Source organism: Bradysia coprophila (assembly GCF_014529535.1).
Source record: "Bradysia coprophila strain Holo2 chromosome IV unlocalized genomic scaffold, BU_Bcop_v1 contig_5, whole genome shotgun sequence".
NCBI classification, from domain to species: domain Eukaryota; kingdom Metazoa; phylum Arthropoda; class Insecta; order Diptera; family Sciaridae; genus Bradysia; species Bradysia coprophila.
In genome coordinates this window covers 7,390,847-7,415,349 of record NW_023503374.1, presented here as the reverse complement: position 1 = coordinate 7,415,349, position 24,503 = coordinate 7,390,847, and the positions used below count along the sequence as shown (strand labels likewise).

Here is a 24,503-nt window from a genome sequence, read left to right as displayed (position 1 = left end):
ATTCTCCTCAAGATTTACATTCCCTTTCTCCCTTCGATAATCTACTCATCTTACAATTATTTACTAATCCTTGTATGAATGGTCTAATCAGCACAAACAGCGGTATTTTACCTTACGCAAAATGTATGTGATGGGTGCAAGTACATTCACTCATCCGAAGATAAGAAGTAGAGAAATATTCGCAAACTGTTCTCATTGAATCAGTCGTGTTGAAACACTGGTAAAATAATGGAAGGCACTTGGAAGAAATTAACGAATAAAAGTGATGTGTATACATCAACAGCAGTGCATGCCGGTACCGATATCGATGGATCTCCAACCTATGTGGCACGGTAGACAGATGTAAAAATGGTGTCAGTACCGAATGACTTTCTCACAAATTGTTTTCAGAGCCCCATTCACCAATCAGATAATTCCGGGTAAACTTGTTGTAAGACAAGACGGGACGTTATACTTTTTCTACTGTTATGGCGGTATAGAATTTCTTGTCGACAATAAGTTGGTTGAATTTTTGGTTAACGATGGATACTGTTGGGAAAAGGATCAACGTAAAAATGGGGAAGTACCAGCCAACGCTATTATTGGTGGAAAAGGCGTCTATAATATGTCCCATTACATTGGACGTGCTTATCACGAAAGGGTATGGATTCCAGGAAAAATTGATGGACTTAATAAATGTTTATTCGTGCCGTTTGATTCCGAGGAACATAGGAAAGATGAGTATTACGTTCTTGTCAAGCCAGACACAGAAGCATATGGCAGGAGTGAGTATTTAGAACTTAGAAGTTTTTCATCTCGCTACCATATTTACATACTCAACTCATAAGTAATTTAATGAACAGTAATTCGTTTATGTAATCAAAACCTTTTTGTTTTCTTTCAGATTCATCGGGTGGATGTTTTAAATCTACCGGACGAAAAATTAATATTAAAAACTTTGCTTTATTCAAAATTAACTAAAAAGTTACTAATGAATGACGACAATGCATTCTTATCAACAGTGGCGCGTCGAATTCAATTTCTTTTTTTAAATTATTCAACAATTTTTTTTAACTTGATAAATGGACGTAAGATAGGAGAGGAGAGTCATGGTCGCGTATTAATACATTATACGAAGAACGTTTCATCAATTTTAATTCGATTATTTATAGAGCGACTGCAGACTGGGTTTTCTTAGAATTGTAAATTTAATCGCCGATTTTTGTTATGGTGTAGTATTAAAAAATATTTTGTTTTTTTTTCGATTATTTACTGGTGATATAAACAGCAGGTTCTCTTTTTCATATATTTTATGGCTTAGCACAATTTTCCTTAACCTTTTACAGACTGCAAGCATTATGACCTGACCAGTATCATTATCGGGTCTATTACAACAAATTTTGTGTCCATTAATCAAATATGGAACGGTTATTTGTTAAAAAAAAGAAGTGACGACTTACGGTACATTCGGATAGTGCTATTTAATTTAGCAAACGTGTTAAAAAATGTGAACAAACAGAACTTGTGGAGACTCTAAATACTACACTGAATATCTGCTTACTCTGGTACAACAAAACCTAGTCACGACAGCCGTAAGCCCGGCTCAGTGTTTTTGAGTGAATGAATATTTGAACCAAAAACTATATTTCAATGCTTCCTTGAATATGGGCCTCATTCGACGGTGCGTTAGTTAGAGCCTTCAAACTTTTTATTTTCGGAGTACTTATGGCGGGAATTTTTACATAAATTCGATTTTTTTTTGTGTGGAATATATTGCATATCGTTCAAACGGAATCAATCTCTCAAATGCTTCTGAACTTCTTTTGAAAAATCTTCTTGCTCAAATCCTTGTAAATGGCCGGCCACAAGTGACGTAGTTGTTACGAAAACAATTTATTTAAGCCAACTGTTCGAATAGTACCTCTAATTGAAAAGAAAGCATCACATTCTATTACTTCGTTAAATTTAACATTAGTTTATCTACACTTGTCGAGCTTGTAGCAAATTTTTGTAATCGAGGTCTTTCAACATGTTGCATTAATATGCAGTTCAAAAATACCATTTCTCATCAGGCCATGGCGACAGTGGCAAAGAAATGACCAAACTACGAGAATTTTTGTAGTTTATTAGTAGTGTCTGGAAGTCTATAACTCAGAATATATTTTTATTTCAAAGGCTCTTACAGTTACAATCTGCAGCCACAACACTGATGGCCCTTCTCTTAGTTGGGTTATTGACAAAATTAAAATTTTATTAAAATTTACTGTAAGGGGTCAACATGATCAAGTATACGTTTGCTTATACATCCACACAATCCTTATATCATAGCCATCATTATCGTCATCAACATCATCAAATGAACCATTCATTTTAAACTCCCCTATAAAAATTCATTTAGTGTCTCCGGTTCAACAGATCTCCCCATTTAAACTGGAGATGAAATATTAGAAATCTCTTTCTCCTCTCCACCGAAGAAACGCTATTTTAAATGAAGCGACGACGGGGTGTACCAGAGATGATATCAAAACGCTGTATATAAATGTAATAAACGCGCAGTCTCCCGTGTTCATCTTCTGTTTCCAATACCATGGTCATAATCATCCTCCCTCATCCACATAGTCAATCCGTAAGCTGAATGTTATTCACATTGTTGTATAAAAAACGTAGTTTACTCCATGTGCTCCTTTTTATTGTCGACATTAAACGAACATTTTGCCGATAGATTTTCCAGAAGTGTACGGTGTATATTTTGCGAAGTACTCATGAGAGCCGTTTTCTATTCCCAACGGTTAGTTAATGTCGGACTTGAAAGCTATTCGCTACTGTTCTGCAGTTGATGGAACACGAATGTGCGAGTTGGCATTTTCTTCAAAGAAAATAATAATAATAAAAAAAAGAATCTTGTGTGCCACGGTTGAATTTACTTAGTGCGGTGATATAAGCAACAGAGAGTAAAGAAGAAAAAAAAATTGAATAAAGAAAAACATTCGGAAATTTAACTTTATTTTATCAAAAAGGAAAATCTTTGAAAAATAATTTGTATTTTTTGGTGTCAGGTGTTGGATGAAAAATTTATCGAATAGTATAAGATACGAAAAAAGGGAACCCTTTCGTTTATTTTTAAAGTGAAAATATATGTCCGAAAAACAAAACGATTTTTCATCAATATTTTATTGAAAGACAGCATTATTTACGTGTCTGGCGTTCCGGCTATTTATATTACTACAATACTGGTACAACAGTTTCTTATCAATATTGGATTTCGTAACATATTACGAAAAGAAAGTTTTTTTTATTCCTTTCTTGCTGGTCGATTTTCTTTTCGCACATAAACCCTATACACGACATACTCTATATATAAAAATTCAACCCCAGCACATCTCCAGAAAAATGATAATAAATGGATCTACTTAAGTGTACGCGTTTTGTTTTTATTTACCCCAAAGAGAATATAAAAGGAAGTGATAGAATAATATAGAAAATTCGTTGTGTGTGGTATATATAAAAAGAAAGTATTCAGTGCGTGCATGGTGTGTTGCGCCTAACTCGATTTTCCGGTTTTTCCTTTTTATTTTTTTTTCGTCTACTTTCGTTGTTATTTCCAAAACGGTTACGGTTCTCTCCTCAAATGAGACGAAATACTTGACGAAATTAATAATAAGTATGCAATTAACTCGACCCCACATTGCCATATCGTAATTGCTTGTTATGTACATGTATAAATGACTTGTTTGATATCTTCGTTCGATATGATGAGCTTATAAAACATTAATTTTTTTCGTCGGTTCTCCGGTTTATAAATGTGTTCATTTTTCGTTGTTACGACTATTGCCTAAGAAGTGCAAAAGACCATAATCTCCGCAAGGATAACTTATTGCCACGCATTATGAATTATAGATGCTCAATCATATGCGTTTTAATTCGACTTTTTATTGTGGTTATTTCGTTTTTCGGCTTTGGGACGGCAAGTATCGAAGGAGAAAATGGTAAGCATTCAATTTCGAAGTTTTAATGTGTTTTGCGTGGTGTGGTGTTTTATCAATGAAATTTTAATTTTTTCGAGTTTTCCTTTAGTATGATGTGGTGTCGTGTTGTTTATGTTTGTCATGGATTGTAATGTTTTATTTTATAGACAATCCACCTGTTGACATGTATATACACTAATACTAAACTAGTCGGATTTACGGTGGTATTTAACGGATTGAAATCCTCAACGTCTTCATTTGAATGAACATCAATAATACGTTGGGAGAATCCTTTAGATAAATTGCTTCGGGCAGACTTTTGCTTAAAAATCAAAAAAGATGACCCAGAGGGTGGGAAGCTTAATTTTAATGTTAATGAGAATTCAATCCAACATTATAGACAAAACTGAAGAATTGATTTTTCTTACGATCGTTTTAAACCATACAAGTCACAGTAGACCCCTCCAAAAATATGTTAATTTGTTTTCCCGTTTTTCTTTTCTGGGTTAAGTATAATTTAGATGTTAAAATGTTAGCATGCTCATGGTTATCAGCTAGTGATTTCATTTTTACGAGTACATGATGAGGTAAATCATTATATACGTCATTGGCAAAGGTATCGCTTTCGCATTCAATTAAGTTTTCCAGATTGTGTGCCAAAATGATATTTTGTGCGTAACCAAGGTGACAATTCATCTTCTGGCTATGGGGACGGTTGTGATAGTTCTACATTATATTTTGTATTTACCCGGAGACATTTACTCGGAATTTTATTTTATCTCGAATTGTGTTGACAAACTGCACATCTGGTCATTCTCATCCAGAAATACATTTCGTTATTTTTGTTACAGATTAGTTGACGATTCAAATATTGTGTTTGGTCATATTACTATTTGGTAGATAGAAAAGTTTTGTTGCTTTCTAGTTGTTTCACACAAAACTATTCGTTTAATTCAATGGTGCTAAAACAGGATTAGGTGCTGTGTTTAGAAAGAAGACGGAATTTTATTTTGCTTTACCGCCAAGAGTGTAGAATAATTATTCTAATCGTCTTCCCATACAGTAAGCATATATGATAGTTAACGAATCAAGTCATGAAATCAGACGATGAAAATAGTATAGGGAACTAATAAACGTGCCAGCGCAACTAGTCAAAATTGACTTTACAAATTTACTTTCTTCATGGCACCATAATTTTCTAGCTCTATTGGTAAAAAACACAAAACTCACCATTAATTGTAACCTCCGATTTGCATAAAAACTTTAACATTGCGATGAATTTATCAGCTCACGTGCTTTCCATTTTCAGCTTAGAAATACTAGAATCGAAGTGGATTTGAAATAAAAAAAAATTTAATGTGCACGGGTGAGACAAGAACTCACAACCTTCAACTTGCCGGGCTAATGCTCTAACCATAACCAAGTGAGCTACCGTTGACATTTTTATTTCAGATCCAATTTTGAACCGTTGGTACAACACATGATGTCCTTTCTTCGAAATGTGTGTTACATTGCTGTTTTAACCTTTACTTTTATACTCATCTGATATCGACTGCCGAAATAAGGGACAAGACCTGCATATTGTTCAATTATATAGTTTATGTTAAAACTAAAGAAGTAGCAGTTTCCCGCAGAAGAAATAAAAGATTCAATCAAGAAATGCGGCCACATTGTATGAAACAAGACTCGCTACTGAATGTTACACCTTTGAAAATGTCACACACAGATTTGGAGCGGCATTTGTAATCATTTTATGGTTATATCATCTGTCATCGACAGGGACGACGAGAGTATGTCATGATCTTTCACTTGTTCGGTCGAGGGGTGGATAAACGTAAATTTGGTTCGAACCTTGTTTTTTTTAAACAAATGTTTTCTTGTTTTTTTCTGTTTTTAAACAAAAATTAAACAAAAAAACATTCACTTTCTTTGGTTTTATTTCGGGTTTTTTGTTTATTTTTTAGTTTTATTGTTTTCTTAAATTTTTTTTTGGTTTTAAACCAAAAAAGTGATGGCTCTTGGTTGTTTTTTTGTGTTGTTTTTCTATTTTTTCTTATTTTCTTGATAAGTTTTCTAGTTTTTTGACCGTTTTTTGTTGTTTATTTTAGTTTTTTCTGTTTTTTTGTTTTTTATTGTTTTTTCTGTTTATTTTTGTTTTTAAAAGTTTTTGTTTTTGTTTTCGATGGCTTCGAACCTTGTTTTTTTTAGTTTATCTACCCCTCGTGTTCGGTCTTACATAGCAAAATATACATTGAAACAAATGAAGTAAAAGATTTGATTATGTAAATAATATTTCGATCTAAAGAGCTAATAGATTCGAAAGTTTAACTAGCGATGCTTGCCGCCTTTTAATTCAATAGAAATCTATCAGTTACATGTAAACCATTTGTTGTCAATCACTATGGTATAACAAACCATTATACGAACATTGAAACTTCAGTCATCAGACAACATAATGACAAAGTATAATATCCAGATATTCAAAAGCTCCCCTAAAACAATTTATGTTGCCCTTTGCCTACACATATACGCAGAACCGTTTCGCAAAAGTGAATAAATAATCCACATGAATAAATCTTCTACAACAAAAGAAATAACTTTTATACCCGCAAATAAAATGGTTAAATTGATTGCAGCTCACTCAATTTTAACGTTTTTCTTCTTGCTATATTATGTCACTTGCATCATATTCATATAACATTTCATATTTTCGAAATTGATGGCACATCATTTTTAGTATGTCCCTAAAATTATGAGCATAGATCAAATTTATTCACATACTTTTGCTGTCATATATGTGTATGGATAAAGTAACTGGATTTTCAATTTTCGTTGGACATGTGAGTGTTTTCAGAAGAAATGGTCTTTCTTTACCATTATATCCATATATCCAAACACACTACAATGACTAGAATGTATTTGTGACTAGAAAAATGACATGATGCATTATGTTATGTTTGAATACTTTGCTCATATTTTTCAGTTTATATCCATAGTCTGTCGAAATATATTTAACGTGTAAGAGCATAATGAATTTCTGTGCCTTAGAATCATAATTCGACGTATTTCGTCACTGCACCTATGATCGAAAATTGATTGCTAAGAAAAGCTGAAATTCTTGTAATGTTTTTGTTTTGTTTTTCGTCTCATTATGATCCTTAAGGCACAGAAAACGTAGTTCGTGACTCGTGACGAAAGTAGAATTTTTTCAGAACACGTCGTCAAGACTAGTCCTGAAAAATTCTAATTTTCGTCACTTGTGACGTAATAGTTATTTTCCTAACGAATGCTAAAATGCTAATGGAATTCGCTAAAAAAGCCTTTTAGCATGAGTTAGGAACAACGTTTTTCTTAGACGATGTGAGAAATGAGCGACGAAGTCGCGATATTTCAACACTAGTTAGGAAAAATACTATTGTTTATTTCGGTCCGGAAAAAATGACGCAAACGACTGAGAAATATTCTTCTTTGTGTTGTTCATATTTTACCCTACTTCTTCGATATATCATAGCCCTTTGTCCAATACATAAAAGAATATGTAATTTTATCGAATGAGAGACATTTTTGAATAATCAACGACATAAAACTTCTTGCATAGGACAACAAATTGTTTTCTACTGAGATCTATATGTCATCTGTTGTTGATAGCGACGAAAAGCATATAACGAGCTCTAGCTAATGTCATCTGGTCATAAGGAAAAATTTCTGTTAAAATTAATGAAGTAAAAGATTTCTAATCTAATTTACATCAACGTGGAATAACAGACTGGATGTTGGTGATACACTGTGAAAGATTAATAGAATGAATTGAATAAAAATCGCTAGATATTGTAAATATATTGCTGTATCAAGAACGCCTCTCTGACTTGTGTCGTTCTCAAATTTACACACAAATTGTTCAATAAATTCACTGCATGTGACAAAAAGTTCACAGAAATGTTTGGAAACATTCTATTGTCACATGCAGCCCGATCGAAAAAAGAAAGAAAATAAAATAAAATTAACACTCAATTGCAGATCGTGTAGACAATAATACATGTGATTACGAAAGATGGCGTATATGATTGGAACATTTGTGTTTTGTGGAATGACTACACACCCAAATACGTACCATATACACACACACTGTCCCAACAGCGTCACTTACAACCTTTCATATTTCATTATTGCTATGCTATCACACAATCATAAAACTCAACTCAATTTTCCCTTTGTCGACCGTTTATTTTTCTTTCCACACACTCTTTTGACCCCACACACCGCACAACAACGTACATATATGAGTACATCTGAAACCATATTTTCTGATGTTGTTATGGAGGATTCTTAACGTTCTTGATGGGAACAGTGTGTGACAGAAACAGCCGTCAACAATTTAATGACAGAGTTGCCATTGTGTATAGTGTGCGTTGTTATAGAGTGTCTAATGCGAATCGGGTGGGATAGGTTGAGGTGGGTTTATGTTATTGTGGACCGAAACACAAGTGTGATTTAAGCGAAACTATAAAAATGATTCTTATGTGATGAGAGCTCTCGTAGCGGCAATTATTGTATGTTATGGTACAAACGAAAAAAAAAACCAGAATTTTTCTTATTAAAAATAGAATAACAGAATGTAACTGAAATCGGCTGATATGCCGCTATTCTTTCCATTAAATAAATGGTCCATTTTCGTAACAATTGAATTCAGCAGAATGGATAAATATAGTCGGATATTGATATTGATTTCACCTAAATCTCAAAGGTATAAACACCACTGTTGAATGATGATGATGATGATGATGATGATGATGATGATATATGAATAAATTGTTAAAATGATTCAATAATGGCGACCAGTGTTTGTTAAAATAAGCGAACATTTCTCCGTCACTAATAATTTGTGTTTTGTTCATGCATACGAAAACGAGTTAGAATCCATTTAGGAACAGCTAGTCATCTGTTATCGATCAGAGACAACAAATTTAAGCGCTAAGCTCTGGTTAATCTGCCCAAAATACCGAAGAGCGATTTTAAACAATTGATATAATAGATTTAACGATTATATCGCGAAAACGCTTCCTGTTTGGATTTACTATTGCTGTTGGAAAACGAACACACTTTAATTGATTCTTGAATCCAATTCTATTCACGCCAAATATGGGTTATAAGGTTATAACGTTTGTGAGACCCAGACGTTATAACCTTATAACTCATCTGTTGTCGACAACGTCAGAAGCAAACTATCAGATCCGGCAAATGTTCGTTTATATAAGAAGCCTAATGAGTGTGGGACTAAGGAAGTAAAAAATTTGGTATTAGTCGATGGACAAAGAAAGTATTAGTTTCAATGATACTGCTGGCAAAAATTGCAACAGCCAGACCTTTTAAGCATGAGTGGGGCAAAAATGCAGTATAGGTGAACAGGGTGGATCGGCGATTTTTTGATTGGGAATAGTAGAGAAATGTCACCTGACACCATTTCAGGCAAAATTGGGGCGCGGAAAGCAATTTTAATTTTGTCACTTTGTATAAGGAAAATTAATTTGAGTCAAAGAAAAATATTGTTTGTACAAGGAAAATGAAAAAATTAAAATTTCTTTCCGCGCCCTAATTTCGCCTGAAATGGTGTCAGGGGACATTTCTCTACCATTCACAGTCAAAAAATCGCCGATCCCCCCTGTTCACCTATACTGCATTTTAGCCATTAATTGCCAAATAACGATTCATTTAGAAACAACAGAAAACGCCAGTTGAGTAACAATTTGGCAATTTCCCCGCTGTATCCTGTATTGGGCAGCTGTCGACTATGATCGTTTCTGCTTGAAAAGTGCGTTGGCAACAGAATAACATATCTTTAGATTAGAGAGCTTACCTGCCAAAAGGCTTATCAGCTCTTCCTTTCCAAAAAGTATTTGATCGAGATTACCACTCAGTCAGCGTACAACTACCTTTAAATGCCGGTGTTCATGCACCAACATTACCAAAGTTGAGGCCAGAGCCTATCACAACCCTTACTGCACTTCCCCCGGAAGCAGTACCCCAGCGCATAAAGCGCAATTGAACCACAACCACCACGTTTCATCCAAGGATAGGCTCCTACACAGTTGCTGGGCCCGATACCGAGAGTTTCTCGGGTTCTCGGGGGGCTTCCAGCTCCCGTGGTACCGATACAAACCCTCGGGTAGGATACGTGGTTGGGATGACCACTTCGGATGGAATCATGAACTTCCAGCTCCGATCGACTTGCATCAAATTCCGCGGGGTTGCAACGCCCCGAGGGAACATGGTGGAATGGGCCGGGACTGCTCGATTTAGAAGCAGAACCTACTTTTACGTCAGTAATACTGACACCAGTAGTTCGTGTTGGGAACAGTCAATATTTTATTCTTCTTACCATTTCGGAATATTTTTTGTGTAAACACCGCCAACGGCGTCCGTTTTTAATTTACTTCAATTAGCCGATCTGTATCGCCTAAAAAGTATAGCACAAACCACAGCTTTAAGCAAATTTTACGAATCTTTTAAAAGATTTTGCATTAGCAAACAAAAACGCAGCTACTTTTTTGCCTTTTTATGTCTGAGGACATTCTTCTGGAATTTCAAAGTAAAAGGAAATGTCGAGACGTTTACCTATTCCGGTAAAAGAGACTTCGAAATTGACTCCATGCTACGTGCATCCAAGTATTTCCCTGTTTTGTCAATGAAGAACCTTACCAAGACACAAGAATTTTCTATCTCCATAAATCCAGCTCTTTGAAGAAAATTCAATTTATGAATTTTTATAAACCCCTACAACCTTTTACGGAAGAGGAAATAAAAAAAATGTTCTATTTAGGTACACTTTGATGTCATAATGTAAAAAATACATTAAAACATTGCCATTCTATGCGACACGGCACAACATTTTTATCGTATTATAATTTGTGTAAAGCTAATTGAGATTTGTCGTATTATACACAACACGTACGAATTGTTAAAATTCCAGCCAGGAAACAAGGGTAGCAAACAGTGGTATCATATTCATAACTTCTTATCTCTTTTGATTCCAATTACTTTCCCATTTTATCTAATTTCTGAACAAAGTTAATAAAAATTTCAACAACAATTTAGTCTCTGCTAAACAAGTGCTCTTATTATTTATAACGAACAAATTACTTAGCTTACGTAACCTCTAAAAATATCATACTTACATCTTTAGCACACACAAAACACAAACAGAGTACATAGAACGCGATATAGATCGACCATATCCTCATCCGAAAGAAAACTTAATTAAATATTTTATCATTTTCAACCTTACCCTCTTGTTTTTCATACATTATACTGAAAACATACCTACATACACTCACACAGCGTGTGTAAATGAAAAATTGTGAAAAATGACGTCTATTTTTAATCATTTCCAGCGCACACACAACACACAAAAGTGATATTTTCTCAAGAGAAAATGGGTGTTATCTTCTATGTGCTTAAGATGAGGTATCTTTCTTTACCTCTAGGTGTTGTGTTCACTGTTGCAATCTATACAGCATGACGTGAATAAACAACTCGGTTTTATGTAGTTGCTGTATAAGAAACTGAAGTACTCTTTAACAAATAACGATGATATGGTAACCTATCTAACGAGTATATACATAAGAAAATAGTGTAATCAGTTGAAAACTTGGAAAAGTAAACCAGTATCACAGTAGTTTGTACAGTTTGAAACCATCTAAAATTTAAAGATGTTAAGTACATTGACATGAACTGTAACATTTTCCCGGTAAAACGGTATTTACTGAGACAGGAAGGATGATAGACTTTCGGTCTTCCAAACAAGATGTGGAAGATCCTCTTTAATGATTTTGACGGTAGAACAACGATAGAGAGAGAGAGAGAAGAGAAGAAAAAAAAACATCAAATTTATATCATAAAACCAACGGCAATTAAGTATTAAGCACACGCGTGCCGTATAATAATGAAATTTTCTTTATTTTTGTGTGTTCTTCGTGCTGCCATTCTGTGTGTGCTTTATTAGTTATATTTACCAAAGATTGAGAATATTTTTGGTACATTTTCTTATGTGACTTGACTGGTAATGGAAATTCACGTATATATAACCTTTTGATGGCAATTACCATGAAGAATAAAGCTAGTCGTTTAGTCAGTTTTTATGTACATGCGGTGGAGTGCAAATATAATATTTGGAGGCATATATAACTAACCAGCACTGCCTCGTTATTGTTATTATTTTTCGGAACGTTTTCTACAATATTTATAGATACGATAATAGCATGTATGTAAAGCGTCCGTCAGCTGAAATATCGCTTGCTCTTCATAAATATAATTAACGAATCTATTACTTCTTTCCATACATCATGTTTAAGGTTGTAATACTTTGCTGTAAGGAATGGGACGACGTAGTAGCTTACCCTGAACACTGCATAAGCTCCATCCTTGTAGCTGAATAAGGTTGCTTCGTGAATTTTTAGCCCCGTACGAAGTACTGGGGGCCTATAAGATTAATATGCCGTTTGTAACACGTCGAATTGGAAGCAGACAGTAAGGGCAAAGCATTTGGTTATGTTCATAGATGACGAATCCGCAATAAAAAAAATGTCCGTCCGTCCGTCCGTCTGTGACCCCTCTAGCTTGAGCAAATCACAACCTTTTTTCAAAATTCTTTTTTTCCCCGATTGGTATCGACAAGGTCAAGTTCGAAAATGGGCATGGTAGGGTCGGCCCTTCCAGAGCTAGGGCCCTATAGGTGTTTTTCGGTCTTTCGACGATATCTACCGAAATACGCACGCAATAGCTGCTTGTGAAATATCAAAGGAAAGGTATTGACGAGTAGAACAAAGTTGCTGAACATTGTTTTTGTGTAGGATGCAACGCGAGCTTGTTGGGAGGGCTCAAAGGTCGTTACTCGGCCCTAAGTGTTTTTTCCACATAAATCGAGTAAATCTCATCCGATTTTGCCAGATTTAGTTTTTTATGGAAGGTAATTGAATACCGAAAAGAACGTGTCGAAAAAAGTTTCAAATTTGGGCCCTTGGACTAAGGCCGCTACTCGGCCCTAAGTGTTTTTTGCACATAAATCGAGTAAACCTCATCCGATTTTGCTAGATTTTGTTTCATTTGAGAGATAGTTGAATGCCGAATAGAATGATGGCAAAAAATGTTTCAAATTTGGGCCCTTGGACTAAGGCCGCTACTCGGTCCTAAGTGTTTTTTGCACATAAATCGAGTAAATCTCATCCGATTTTGCTAGATTTTGTTTCATTTGAGAGATAAATTGAATGCCGAATAGAATGATGGCAAAAAAAGTTTCAAATTTGGGCCCTTGGACTAAGGCCGCTACTCGGCCCTAAGTGTTTTTTGCACATAAATCGAGTAAATCTCATCCGATTTTGCTAGTTTTTGTTTCATTTGAGAGGTAATTGAATACCCAATGGAAAGTTGGCAAAAAATTTTGGGTTTCTAAAATAATATCGTAAATTGTTGGTTTTATTTGAGAGGTACTTCGTACGGGCTTTCGTAATTGCGCTATGCGCAATTTTAAAAATGAACACTTTCAGTAAATTTGACCATGCCCAACTTGACTTGCATTTTGGTAACAGACGCATTAGAGGGTTGTAGACGTATTAGGGTTCCGGGCGTATTACGGCTACGGACGTATTATGGTTACGGACGAAATAGGATTACGGGTCGTACGGGGCTAAGTCGCAGCAAACGCTCCGACTGTTCTGATGCCTTGTTTCACTGAAAATTACAACAACACCATGTTTAGCTAAAGAAAATTTACTGACAATTGGTGAAAACGTTAGCCCTACTAGTCAATGCTAATAAACAATATCCGTCTATAACCTATGCAAGGAAGTATCTATACTATAAATCTAGTCAGAAATGCTTGATCTCGTTTCATTAGTATTACCAACTCTCTGAATACGTACAACAGGCCGATTCGAGGCCAAGTTGCAAGCTCTTGTCGTATATATTACTTCATTTGATGAATGTATTTTCAAGAGATTGATTTCACGTCTATTTTACTTCTATTTTAAAGTCATCTTGGATATCAGATTGTAGCAGTTCATAAAAAAAGGGGTTAGTTCAGTGAAAAGTAAACAGATGGCGTTGAAGCGACTTCATCATTTCTCTGTCTGTGTCAATTATTATCTCAAGATATCTTAGGTCTAAAAACATACAACACAATTTCATTGTGTTTTTCCACTGTTTAACCTATGTCTACAAAACACAGAATAATTGTCTCACCACTATGGATACAATATATTCAAATTTAAATTTACATTGATTTTTTTTAATCATTCATAAAAATCAACTTAGTTTTCAGTGGGTTTACAGCCTCACACAAGACATCTAGAACACATTTTTGGCAAATATCTTTCACTAAATGTTTAGACGTTTTTCTCAACTTAAAAAAAATAGTTTTCCAAACATTTTCATAAATGACGTAAGAACCTACAAAGTTCTACGAATTTCCAACACCTAAGTTTAGTTTTGACGTTGGCCGCCAACATTGTACAAAAAACGATCCCCTTGTTCGTTTGTAAGCATCGAAAATTAATAAGCTAACGACTCTACGTACAAATTTGGTAATTAATCAAGGGCAACTAATTTTCAAAACAAAATGACGGATTTTCTCGAAAATAGGCTTTCGCAAGATTTGCTAATAACCTTCACAGAAGATTCAATTCCCTTACTTCTAATTTATCAAAAGAAGAGACATCTCTTCCATTCAATATACGGTCTTTTAAATCTCGGAAATTCAAATTTTGACTAATGGGATTATAGTCTTCCCACACATGGCAACAAACAAGGCAGTAGGGTAATATTCTTCGCCATTTAGTGTGTCTAGACACTGGTAAACATTGTTGCCGACGATGTCTACAGAAATAATGAAACAATTATGAATTCATTTTTATTGCTGATGTTCTCTTACAACTAAATTAATGTCATTTCGAGTCTATCCTCGAAACGATTGGAATTGTCATGCTATAAAAGCCCGTTATGACGACTTACGCATCCAAGTAGTTTGTATTAGAACTAATTTAACACGACACGTGGAGACAAAGACATCATAAATTTTAATAATCCAAAACTTAATCCGATTAATGTTACACGAAAGTACCTCAAATAATTTTCACTTGATGATATGACGATCAACCCACCATCTTATCATTTTGAAATGTTTCCAGTAAATACTGTCTGTACATTTCATTGAAATTGTTACGAGAAACGTTGGAAAATAGCACACAGCTAATGCCTACATACCTACCTACCTACATCACATATATGTCGTTTCGGAAACATGGCTTTTCATGAAATTGATAGAAGAAAAAAAAACGGAAAATGAATTTAAAGCCGAACACCCCATTATTAAATGTGTAGAAATAAGCGCGTACAATATTGAAATGGCCTCGAAAGGTGAGGTAATTAAAATACATTTCCAGAGATTATACGATCCCGTTGTGTGTTTTCTATTTTTGTAATACACAGAGGGTTTCTTCGTCATGAAAATGTCTATATGCTATGCCGTTACAGCTTTAGCGGAAAATTAGCTCGAATCAGATTGGAATAATTTTTTTTTCCTTCTCTCTTGTTCGTTGTGTTGTTGCAAACACTAAGCTTGGTTCTATAAAGTTTAGTGTGTACCCAGTCTTCGTATATTAAACTTACTTCTTTCTGCAAATTGAGTTTTTATTACGTTTTGTTACGGGTTGTGTGCGGCGTTGTTTCGTTCAGCGGAATGGGTTTGTGGAACGAATTACAATTTTCGAGAGATGAATCAAATGAAATTATTCTGTTAAATGCGAACGAACCGAAATGAATATTGAAAATTACGGGGAATTGATGTGGAAAATCGGCTGAGTTCGTTGCAGGATATTGTCTTCAGTACTTGCTTCAAGGAACAAGTGGATTAAAAGGAAAACTTTCAAGTATTTTGCTGATTCACAATTAATCGACGCCGCACGGTAGTATATAAGACTATGGTGCAGGTCCCGTTACTTTGCGGAGTTTCGCATAATAATTTGCATTGAGAATGATAGCACCAAAAAGGAGTACTAGAACGACTTTGTTTTTGTTTCTTTGCTACATTGATGTCAACTGACTTTTTGAGTGTAGGACAACAGATTCGGTTTGATTGATTTGACTAGTACAATAAATGCGTCACGCAAAAATTTGTTAGATCCGTCACATGTTTTCCCTTGCATGGCATGACGTCATTTAAGTACGACTCCCAACTTAACCTGCCTGACAGGAATGCAAAAGGTGTTCACAACGCATAATCACGTTATAACGTGCAATATAACTGAAACTGAACCGAAGGAATAACGAAAGGGAACAACAAAAAATTGAATTGCAACCCCTTCTTCTCTTCATACTGGCCGTCCGTCCTTTTCAATATTTCAAAACACAAAATTGCTGCAAATTTGAGTGAACTACCCTGTACAACAAATTATCACGAAAGTAATCAATTTTACAGTTAAAAATAAAACATCGCTGGTAATCTAGACTTTGTATCAACAGGGTATACGAATGAATGAAATATATATCTTGCCCGAGGGAATGGAAATTTTATGTTAAAAAAAAACATTTTCTACGTTTCGATTGCATTAAACGGTACGCTAGTCATACATATACCGGAAATTGATTGGACTTTATAGTTATAACTTTTACAAATAAATCAAAAAATATTTGTTTTTATGGTAAAGTTCGAGAGAATTAAAAAAAAGCAATCGAAACTAGGTGGGATGCAAGAAGGTTGACGACAAAGTATTCTAAATGCGCAGAGATGTATCGTACTTGTGTTATGCTGGTTGAAGGCAGCTATACGAAGAGAGCTTCAGAGGGATTCTTTTGAATTTCAACTGACCGAAATCGGCGCTATTTTTTCGGGGACTTTTTCATTTACGCCTAGTTAGGCCTTGGTGCCTAGTCCCCAAAACCAGTCTCGGATATTTTTGATCTTCCATACCTGGCATAGCTGGTTGTAAGTGGCCAAAAGTCGAAAATGGGGATTCGTAATCTAGATTTCATTTCTGTAAGGTGGCGAGGTCACGGACGTGTATGGGTTCGTTGGAAAGCTCAGGTCGAGTACCTCGGTGAACTTTGACGAGGGCTGTGACCTCACTAATGCAATTATTTGATTAAATTATTATTTGTTATGAATGTGGAGGACCTCAACTTTACAGCGATACCAACATGTAGTAGTTTGGCACGTGACTACTTAACATGTAAAAACTGTGTGTTCCACCCCGCCAAACTACTACATATGGGTATTGTTGTAAAGCTGAGGTCCTCCATACATTCATAATAAATAATAATTTAATCAAATTGCAATAGTGAGGTCACAGCCGTCGTCAAAGTTCACCGAGGTTCCATCGATTCAGAGAAATTTTGCGGATGTCATATTTTCGGACGTTTATCATAAAACTTTTTGAAGTCAATATTTGCCCCAGGAGTACTCGACCTGAACTTTCCAACGAACCCATACACGTCCGTGACCTCACCACCTTACAGAAATGAAATCCAGATTACGAATCCCCATTTTTGACTTTTGACCACTTACAACCAGACAGATATGGAAGATCAAAAATATCTGAGACTGGTTTTGGGTCCCCGAAAAAATAGCGCCGATTTCGGTCAGTTGAAATTCAAAAGAATCCCTCACAAACAATACTCATTTTTTCAATGTATGTTAACTTCCTTCGCAAGCAAAATAGTAGCTTTGCCTGATTGCAATCGGTCGAATATTTTCAATTACAGACTGTGAAAATTTTTATATTGTAGTCAATCACTGCCGTGAGTCAAGCTATCAAAGTTTACTGGCTAACGTATGAATTTGTGTAAAATCATAGAGTTTTCAATCAATTGAGTAATTATCGTAAACAAATTAAGACCGAGCGATATAATAATAATAATTTGGCTAAGCACGTGCTTCATTGTGAGGTTACATTAGCCGAAGCACATTTTGCTCTTTAAACCCACGTTCAAAGCAGTAAAAAAAGATTTGTAGCTATGCAAACGTTTTCCTCTTACTCCCATCTATGAATTACAAGTGTTGCGAATAGCACATTAAACCTTATAGCCAGTACTTTGTATGGGGTAACCAAGGTTTTTATAGCCAATTTCAATTAATTCTTATGTCAAGAATTTTCTTTATTGAAAATATTATCCACTTAATTCCAATTAAATATGTTTTTTATTGTGTCTCCGATTAATGGAAAATACCAGAGACGTCGAATTTGACTATATCTGACATGATGGTCACGTTTCCCACAAGCGAATTGCAAATTTTTACTTCTCCTACATCAGACAGGTAAATCAGACATTCTTGCCAAATGAGAAAATGTATATAAGACTTTCAACATGAGGACCTCTACCTCTCTGTGAATGCATGCATGATCACATAGAGCCAAAAACATTAGGATGGGAAGGAGAATAGCAGGACCGCCACAACTTTATGCGTTACTTAGACGCCAATTCGAAATAAGTGATTCCATTGGACAACTTTTAAAAACTAAAAACATTCGGTAATCGACGCCACTGAAACATAGCTCTTTTACTTAACTTAATAAACATTTATAATGTTGTTAAAGGAATCTCAATCACCATTCTACTGCACTCCTTTTGTAACATCACAATGAATATACTTTTGATTTTGTGATATTGGATAAAAGTTTGGATTTTTCTCAAGTAACAAAGCGTATGATATTAAACATTGTGGGGGGATGATTATATATGATTGTGTACTGTGTGTATTATACGATTGTATCGTGCAATATATTGTTGAGCTACGAAGTATAATCAAACATAAGATTACATAGCATCAGTTAAGAAGTATTGAAAACCTAATAAAAAAGTTGAAGTGTATTCGTTCGTAAAATGAATACTTTTGCTAATTTTTTTTTAGATATTTTCTCTGCTTGACTTAGATTTTTATATTAAGTTCCAAATGACTTTCGAAGTGTATCACCCGTAGAACGTCAGCTTCGACTTCAGTCCTTTTAGTGTAGACCCAAATGACGCCTGCAATATTTTTTTTACATTGAAACTACAAGCATTTTCAACAGATTTATACAAAATCTTTTACTTCTATTTTTTTACCGTACGCCTTGCATATAAGAGATGGTATTAAACGCAGTTATTAGCTTTTTTTTGTCATTGTTGTCGTTAACAGATGAAGCTGTAGCGTAGAGGTAAAGGCAATTCTTTCCTGTCCCGACAATACGGAACAGTACTTTAAAGTTTTTTGAACAACTTAAAATTCTCTAGAGAGACTATCCATTGTTCAGTCTGAGTATTTCGCAATTCTCTTCAAATGAAGCGTCTGTTTTCTTGAATACTGCTCATCCAAGACATTATTATAACCAAGTTTTGCAGATTATATACAACATGGGGTGCAAGGGATGGGAGTGCTTAGTGTGAAAGTCCTTCACAGACGATCAGATAGAGCAGATAAAGACCGATATTAAAATTATTCTTACGTTCATTATCGCTTCAAATAAACATTTTTCAAGAATTTATCAAAGAAAAAAAGCGGAATATTGATGTTCTCGGACTTTGATCTAATCAGATTACTAAGGTCCACTTATACTTTCAGTTTGCCGTATGGCACCTGGTCAGACTTCCCTTTCCTTTCCTGTATATAAACGACTGCCTAAATTAGACATTTAATCCAGGGTTCTGAAAGAACAGATTAAAACACATTGATTTAATCTATATTGTTCGATTTTATTGAAATAATTTAATCTGAAAAATTATGACCGCGACGACCAACAAGACATTTCATTTCAGGCTCAGTCTAGAAATATAATACTCAATTCTAACTGCAATCCTCAAAATCAATTGTCAACTAGCAATTACGTTACCATTTTTTTTTTCATTAACCAATAGTTCCTATGTCCCAGAAATTGACAGTTCGCGAAGCGATCTATACAATTTCAACTGAGAAAGATTTTAGCTTAGTAAAAACTGTAACTGACCTTTCTGACATTGCCTTCGAAGCAATGATTTTCTCTCTCCGTTGAAACTCTTAAAGACGGTTTTGATTAGAGCGAGAATACCGAAGACCAGTTAATTATAACTTGCCTTAAGGTCAGGGCGTATTTTCGATAATTTAAATTCTTGAAATTATCAAAAAATTCTCGAAATTATCGAAAAATTATCAAAATTATCCAAAAGTAAATTTGAGAATTTCGCTAATTTTTCGATAATTTAGATAATTTTTCGATAATTTTGAGAATTTAAATTATCGAAAATAGGCACTGCTTAAGGTACTTGTCATTCATTGCTTATTTTCATATAAATTTTGACAAATCCCTCAAGGCAAGTTAAAATAACTAATCCGGGAGGTGCGGTAATCATGGTTTGATAGCGAAATGAAACGCATTTCTGTGTAACAAAATAATTTGAGATAAAAAAGTCTTCGCAATTCGATTAATCTTTTCGAAGAAAAATTTCTATTTGAATCAAAAACGTACACTATATTGCACTTACCATACCAATTATTCATTCAAAAATAATCACATTGATTTATTTTCATTTAAGTTCGCAAGAGTACACTGTGCAAACATTACATGGAATTGTTCTATGACATTTTTGTAAACCATGCTTGTTTCAAAAAATGAAACAAAACGAAACAAATCAAAATAAAACAAAACAAATCAAAACGAAACAAATCAAAACAAAACAAAACAAATCATGTTTCGGCCACTTGGCAACAAATTACAAGATCTGTTTTAAAGATTAATACATGGATTTCGATTATCACTCTTTCCAGGTAGCATCATTGAGATTGAACTTAGAGGTAAACAAAGTAAAATTTTAAATTTTTTAATTTAAATTGCTTCGAAACAGCTAAAAACAAATTGTTTTTCCGTGGGAAATCTACGGAAAACAAATTTAATTTGTGCTGTTTCGCGACCTAATACTTACAATATTTTTATGTTTCACTTTGTTTACCTCTAAGTCCAATCATAATTAAGCTACCACAAAAGAATAATTAACGAAATCCAAATATTAATCCTTAAAACAGATCTTGTAATTTGTTGCCAAGTGGCCGAAACATGTTTTGTTTTGATTTGTTTTGATTTGTTTTGTTTTGTTTTGTTTTGTTTTGTTTCACTTTTTCGAAGCAATGTTGGCAACTTACAATAAAAGATCTCACTAATTTCGTGTGTATGAAAAGTCAATGCACACATGATTTCAACTTCTAGGATTTGTATTAAAAAATCAACGTTGATGTGATCATTTTTGAATAAATGTTTCGTGAGTGCAGTGGTGTTATGTTTTCGTTCGAATAGAAACCATGTTTCGAAATATGTGAACAATCTGCAAGACATTTTTTATCTCAATTATATATTGTTTTAGAGAAATGCTTTTCATTTTCTGTAAAACCACGATTCCCGCACCTCCCCGAATTATATTTCCTTCTTTCTCATCATAATTGCCTGTTGAAAGACTCTGTAAGTGCACTAATTTTTTAAAAAGTTGTGTCGAGTCGACACAAATAAATAGAAATCATCAGAAGCGTCAATGTTTATTTTGCGAATAAATCGAGGTATATAAAGCTTCGCTAACTGAATTGAATTCCAATGCAATCAACAAAAACAAACTATACTCGTCTATGCAAATAAATGCATACATTAACCTGAATGTAGTATTTTTCTAGTTGTTGAACTTTCAAATTACTGTTTCGTGAAAACAATGTGAAATGATCAAGTTACTCATTTGTACATTCATTTTATTGTAAATATTGCATTTCGTCAAACTTCAGAGGACGCTTAGGTCCAACAACATTTGTGTATTTATTGAAACTCTAAAGGTAGCATTGGAGGGAGTTGTAAAAGTACAAAAAAATATGGACGAACTCATCACTCCGATACTTTGTCATAAATTTTTGGAAGATTTTCGCTCAGCATAGTGCTGCTCTGAGCATGAACACTCATTTATTCAAAGTCAAAAAAGCCTCCAAAATTTGAAACATGTATGCATGTGTTGTGTATCTTCCAGTTTTTAATTTAGAACGGTAGAACAAAAGAAAAACTTGAATTAGGTCTCCTCTAGTTAATCTCAAGCTGTGTTTCTAGCTGATGAATTTTGCGATTACTATTCCGTAAGCATAATGTGAAATGATCAAGTTACTCGAGTGTACACACTCGTGTTTTTATTACGCTAAAATTCATTTTATTGCGACTATATTGAGTTTCATCAAACTTGAGAGGATTCGCCTGGGTCCATCGTACATCTCCTTTGTCCTTTCATTTCATTTTGCTAATTCCTTTTTTTCCAAATTAACATATCTTGATCCATGAGGTATACAGATCCTTTAACATTCCTATTTTTACAACTTTCACTATGATTAATTATTTACGACAGAAAATCCCATCCATTACCATTTTCATTTACTTCTAATCCTCTAATTTTCTAAGTCAAAAACAATAAAATCTCGGCTCGTTTTGTTATCACACATTTATAATAAAAGTTTTCATTACCGCAATATAATTCTTCGGCACACAGTGCATAGTTAGTAGCCCCAACCGAAATTAATTTGCTAATTTTTTTTTTCTCACTCTTTCTCACTCTCTCGCCCTCGTTTCTTATTCGGTAACATTAAATGTAACTTTTAGTGAAATTCCCATTAAATGCCTTCATAAATTTAATCAGTCTCCTTATAAACATGGAATTTATTCGCACTCATAGAGAACGGAATGGTATTATAATATAGGAGGACCCATAGTGTTTGTACGGTACATACCACTCTCTACTTTCACTTGAATGACCAGAAATTTAATTACGCTGATGGCCCAACTGACATAGTTATTTTATGGAAACTGATTTGCTTTGTTATGCAATATAATTGGAATTTGTGTTTAATGTTCGCATTGTTTTGTATCTCCTGGTCGGTCTTCTTATGTAAAGCGTAATCTAAGTCTTATACGCTACGTTATCGTACATAGAAATATACATCTCTTAGCTCTGCATTTATATATTTCGACTTTAACACATAATTTTTCATCATTTATTTCCTTTGTATGTCTGACAAAGTAGATCGTTACAAGCTTTTACGGTATTTTATGAAAATTATTACATGACAGCGAACAAAAAAAAAAGCCGAACCGTAGAGGCAAAAAAATCCAGTTGTTATTCTTGGAAGCGATTATAAACTTACTAATTTTTCATTCAACAAAAAAGTACCTACCAGCCGATTATAGGGAAAAAAAATTTTAATGGAGGGAAATTAAAAATGAAATCATCTTGTACGTCTATTACTATACTATTCTATCATAATATTTCGTTCTGTACGTTATAATTCTTCTCCGTTCCCATGAAAAATGTCAGTCTAATTATAAACTTTCCATAATGGGATTTAATTTTCATGTTTTCTCATTTTCACATTTCGCTACACAAATTTATTAAATTACCGAAGTTTTCCGAAAAAAAAAGTTTTTTTTTGGGTTTTCTGCCCTCTCTGGAATGTCTTACCTTTTATGGGAAAAAATATTTTTTTTATTTGCATTTAGACATGTTTTATCTCACCGCGGAATTATAATGTTGTTATGGTTTTTTGGCCCGTTGTGGTAGACGATACGCAGAATTTCGTTTTTTACTTTTTCGTATGGCTTAAAGTATTTGTGAAACAATAACGTTTGATTAGATAAATGAAATAATTATCGCAAATTCTACAGAAATATGATGAATTGTCGATGTACAATATTACAGGTAATATCCCAATACCGAGGTACGTTATTTCATCTGGAAATTATTTAATCTACACTAGAACTGAAATACAATGAATTCCCGGAATTTGAAATTAGTAGAAGTTGGGGAATTTACCTTAAGAAGCACAGAAGTAACTTTGACTTGAAGTATTTTTCCATGGCATTAGTAGAAGTCTCTTTTGAGCGTGTCAATTTTCCGCCCCTACAAAAACAATGAGAAGAGTTTCTTTGAAACAGCTCATCTGTTGCCAACGACAACGACAAAAAAAACCATGGGTAAACAAAAAAAGTAAGCTGTTATGGGCGGTAGCATTTGTCATCAAGAGCGACTTCATGAATAAATGACAAGCACTGACTAATACGGCCTCTACATAAAGAAAGTGCATCAAAAATAAAGTAAAAGATTTGTAATTATTTCATTGACATGAGCGTTTAAACTCATTTTCCGGAGGCAATTTTACGATATAAAAAAATCAATCCGCACGCAGTAGCTATTTTCATTGACTTTAGATTTGAAAATTATTAACCCGATGAGAAGGAAGTTGAGGTTGACAACACAACGTATGCGAAAAAATCCAGTTTAGGCTCAAGTTAGAGCCATGATTTTATATACAGGAGTGGGATCCTCATTTCTAACTTTTACGCACTAGGACGTAAACAAATATTTATTAATCCGTTTTCGCTTTTCTTCGCACTTCTGTATACACACAAATAACAAAATTTGTGTATTGGTATATCATATTTTATTCATTCGCCAAATCGACCTACCCGCATGTTACACTCCTTTTAACGTTTATTTTTGAACGTTTCCACCCCACCTACTTCGTGTATCCATTGATTCGGTGATGAAACC

At 34.2% G+C, this 24,503-nt stretch overlaps 2 protein-coding genes and 1 long non-coding RNA gene across 4 annotated transcripts in view; 2 read left to right on the top strand and 1 right to left on the bottom strand.

Moving 5' to 3' along the window:
* The first annotated feature begins 90 nt into the window (after positions 1-90).
* The window catches only part of LOC119071992 (nephrin-like), a 67,965-nt gene continuing 43,552 nt past the window's right edge, over positions 91-24,503 (top strand). For both annotated transcript variants that reach the window (XM_037177114.1, XM_037177113.1), the window contains exons 1-3: positions 91-332; positions 391-764; positions 884-3,965. In XM_037177114.1, the coding sequence (XP_037033009.1) occupies positions 3,866-3,965 (100 nt within the window). In that variant the 5' untranslated portion in view covers positions 91-332; positions 391-764; positions 884-3,865. The remainder of the gene's footprint in view (positions 333-390; positions 765-883; positions 3,966-24,503) is intronic.
* Positions 229-960, top strand: LOC119072024. The gene is made up of 3 exons (XM_037177142.1): positions 229-332; positions 391-764; positions 884-960. The coding sequence occupies exons 1-3, from the start codon at positions 229-231 to the stop codon at positions 958-960; spliced, it is 555 nt and encodes a 184-aa protein (XP_037033037.1).
* LOC119072000 lies at positions 17,030-22,551 on the bottom strand. The gene is made up of 3 exons (XR_005086768.1): positions 22,541-22,551; positions 19,903-19,907; positions 17,030-17,190 (listed from the first exon to the last, which is right to left on the bottom strand). It is a non-coding gene; the product is annotated as an uncharacterized LOC119072000 (long non-coding RNA).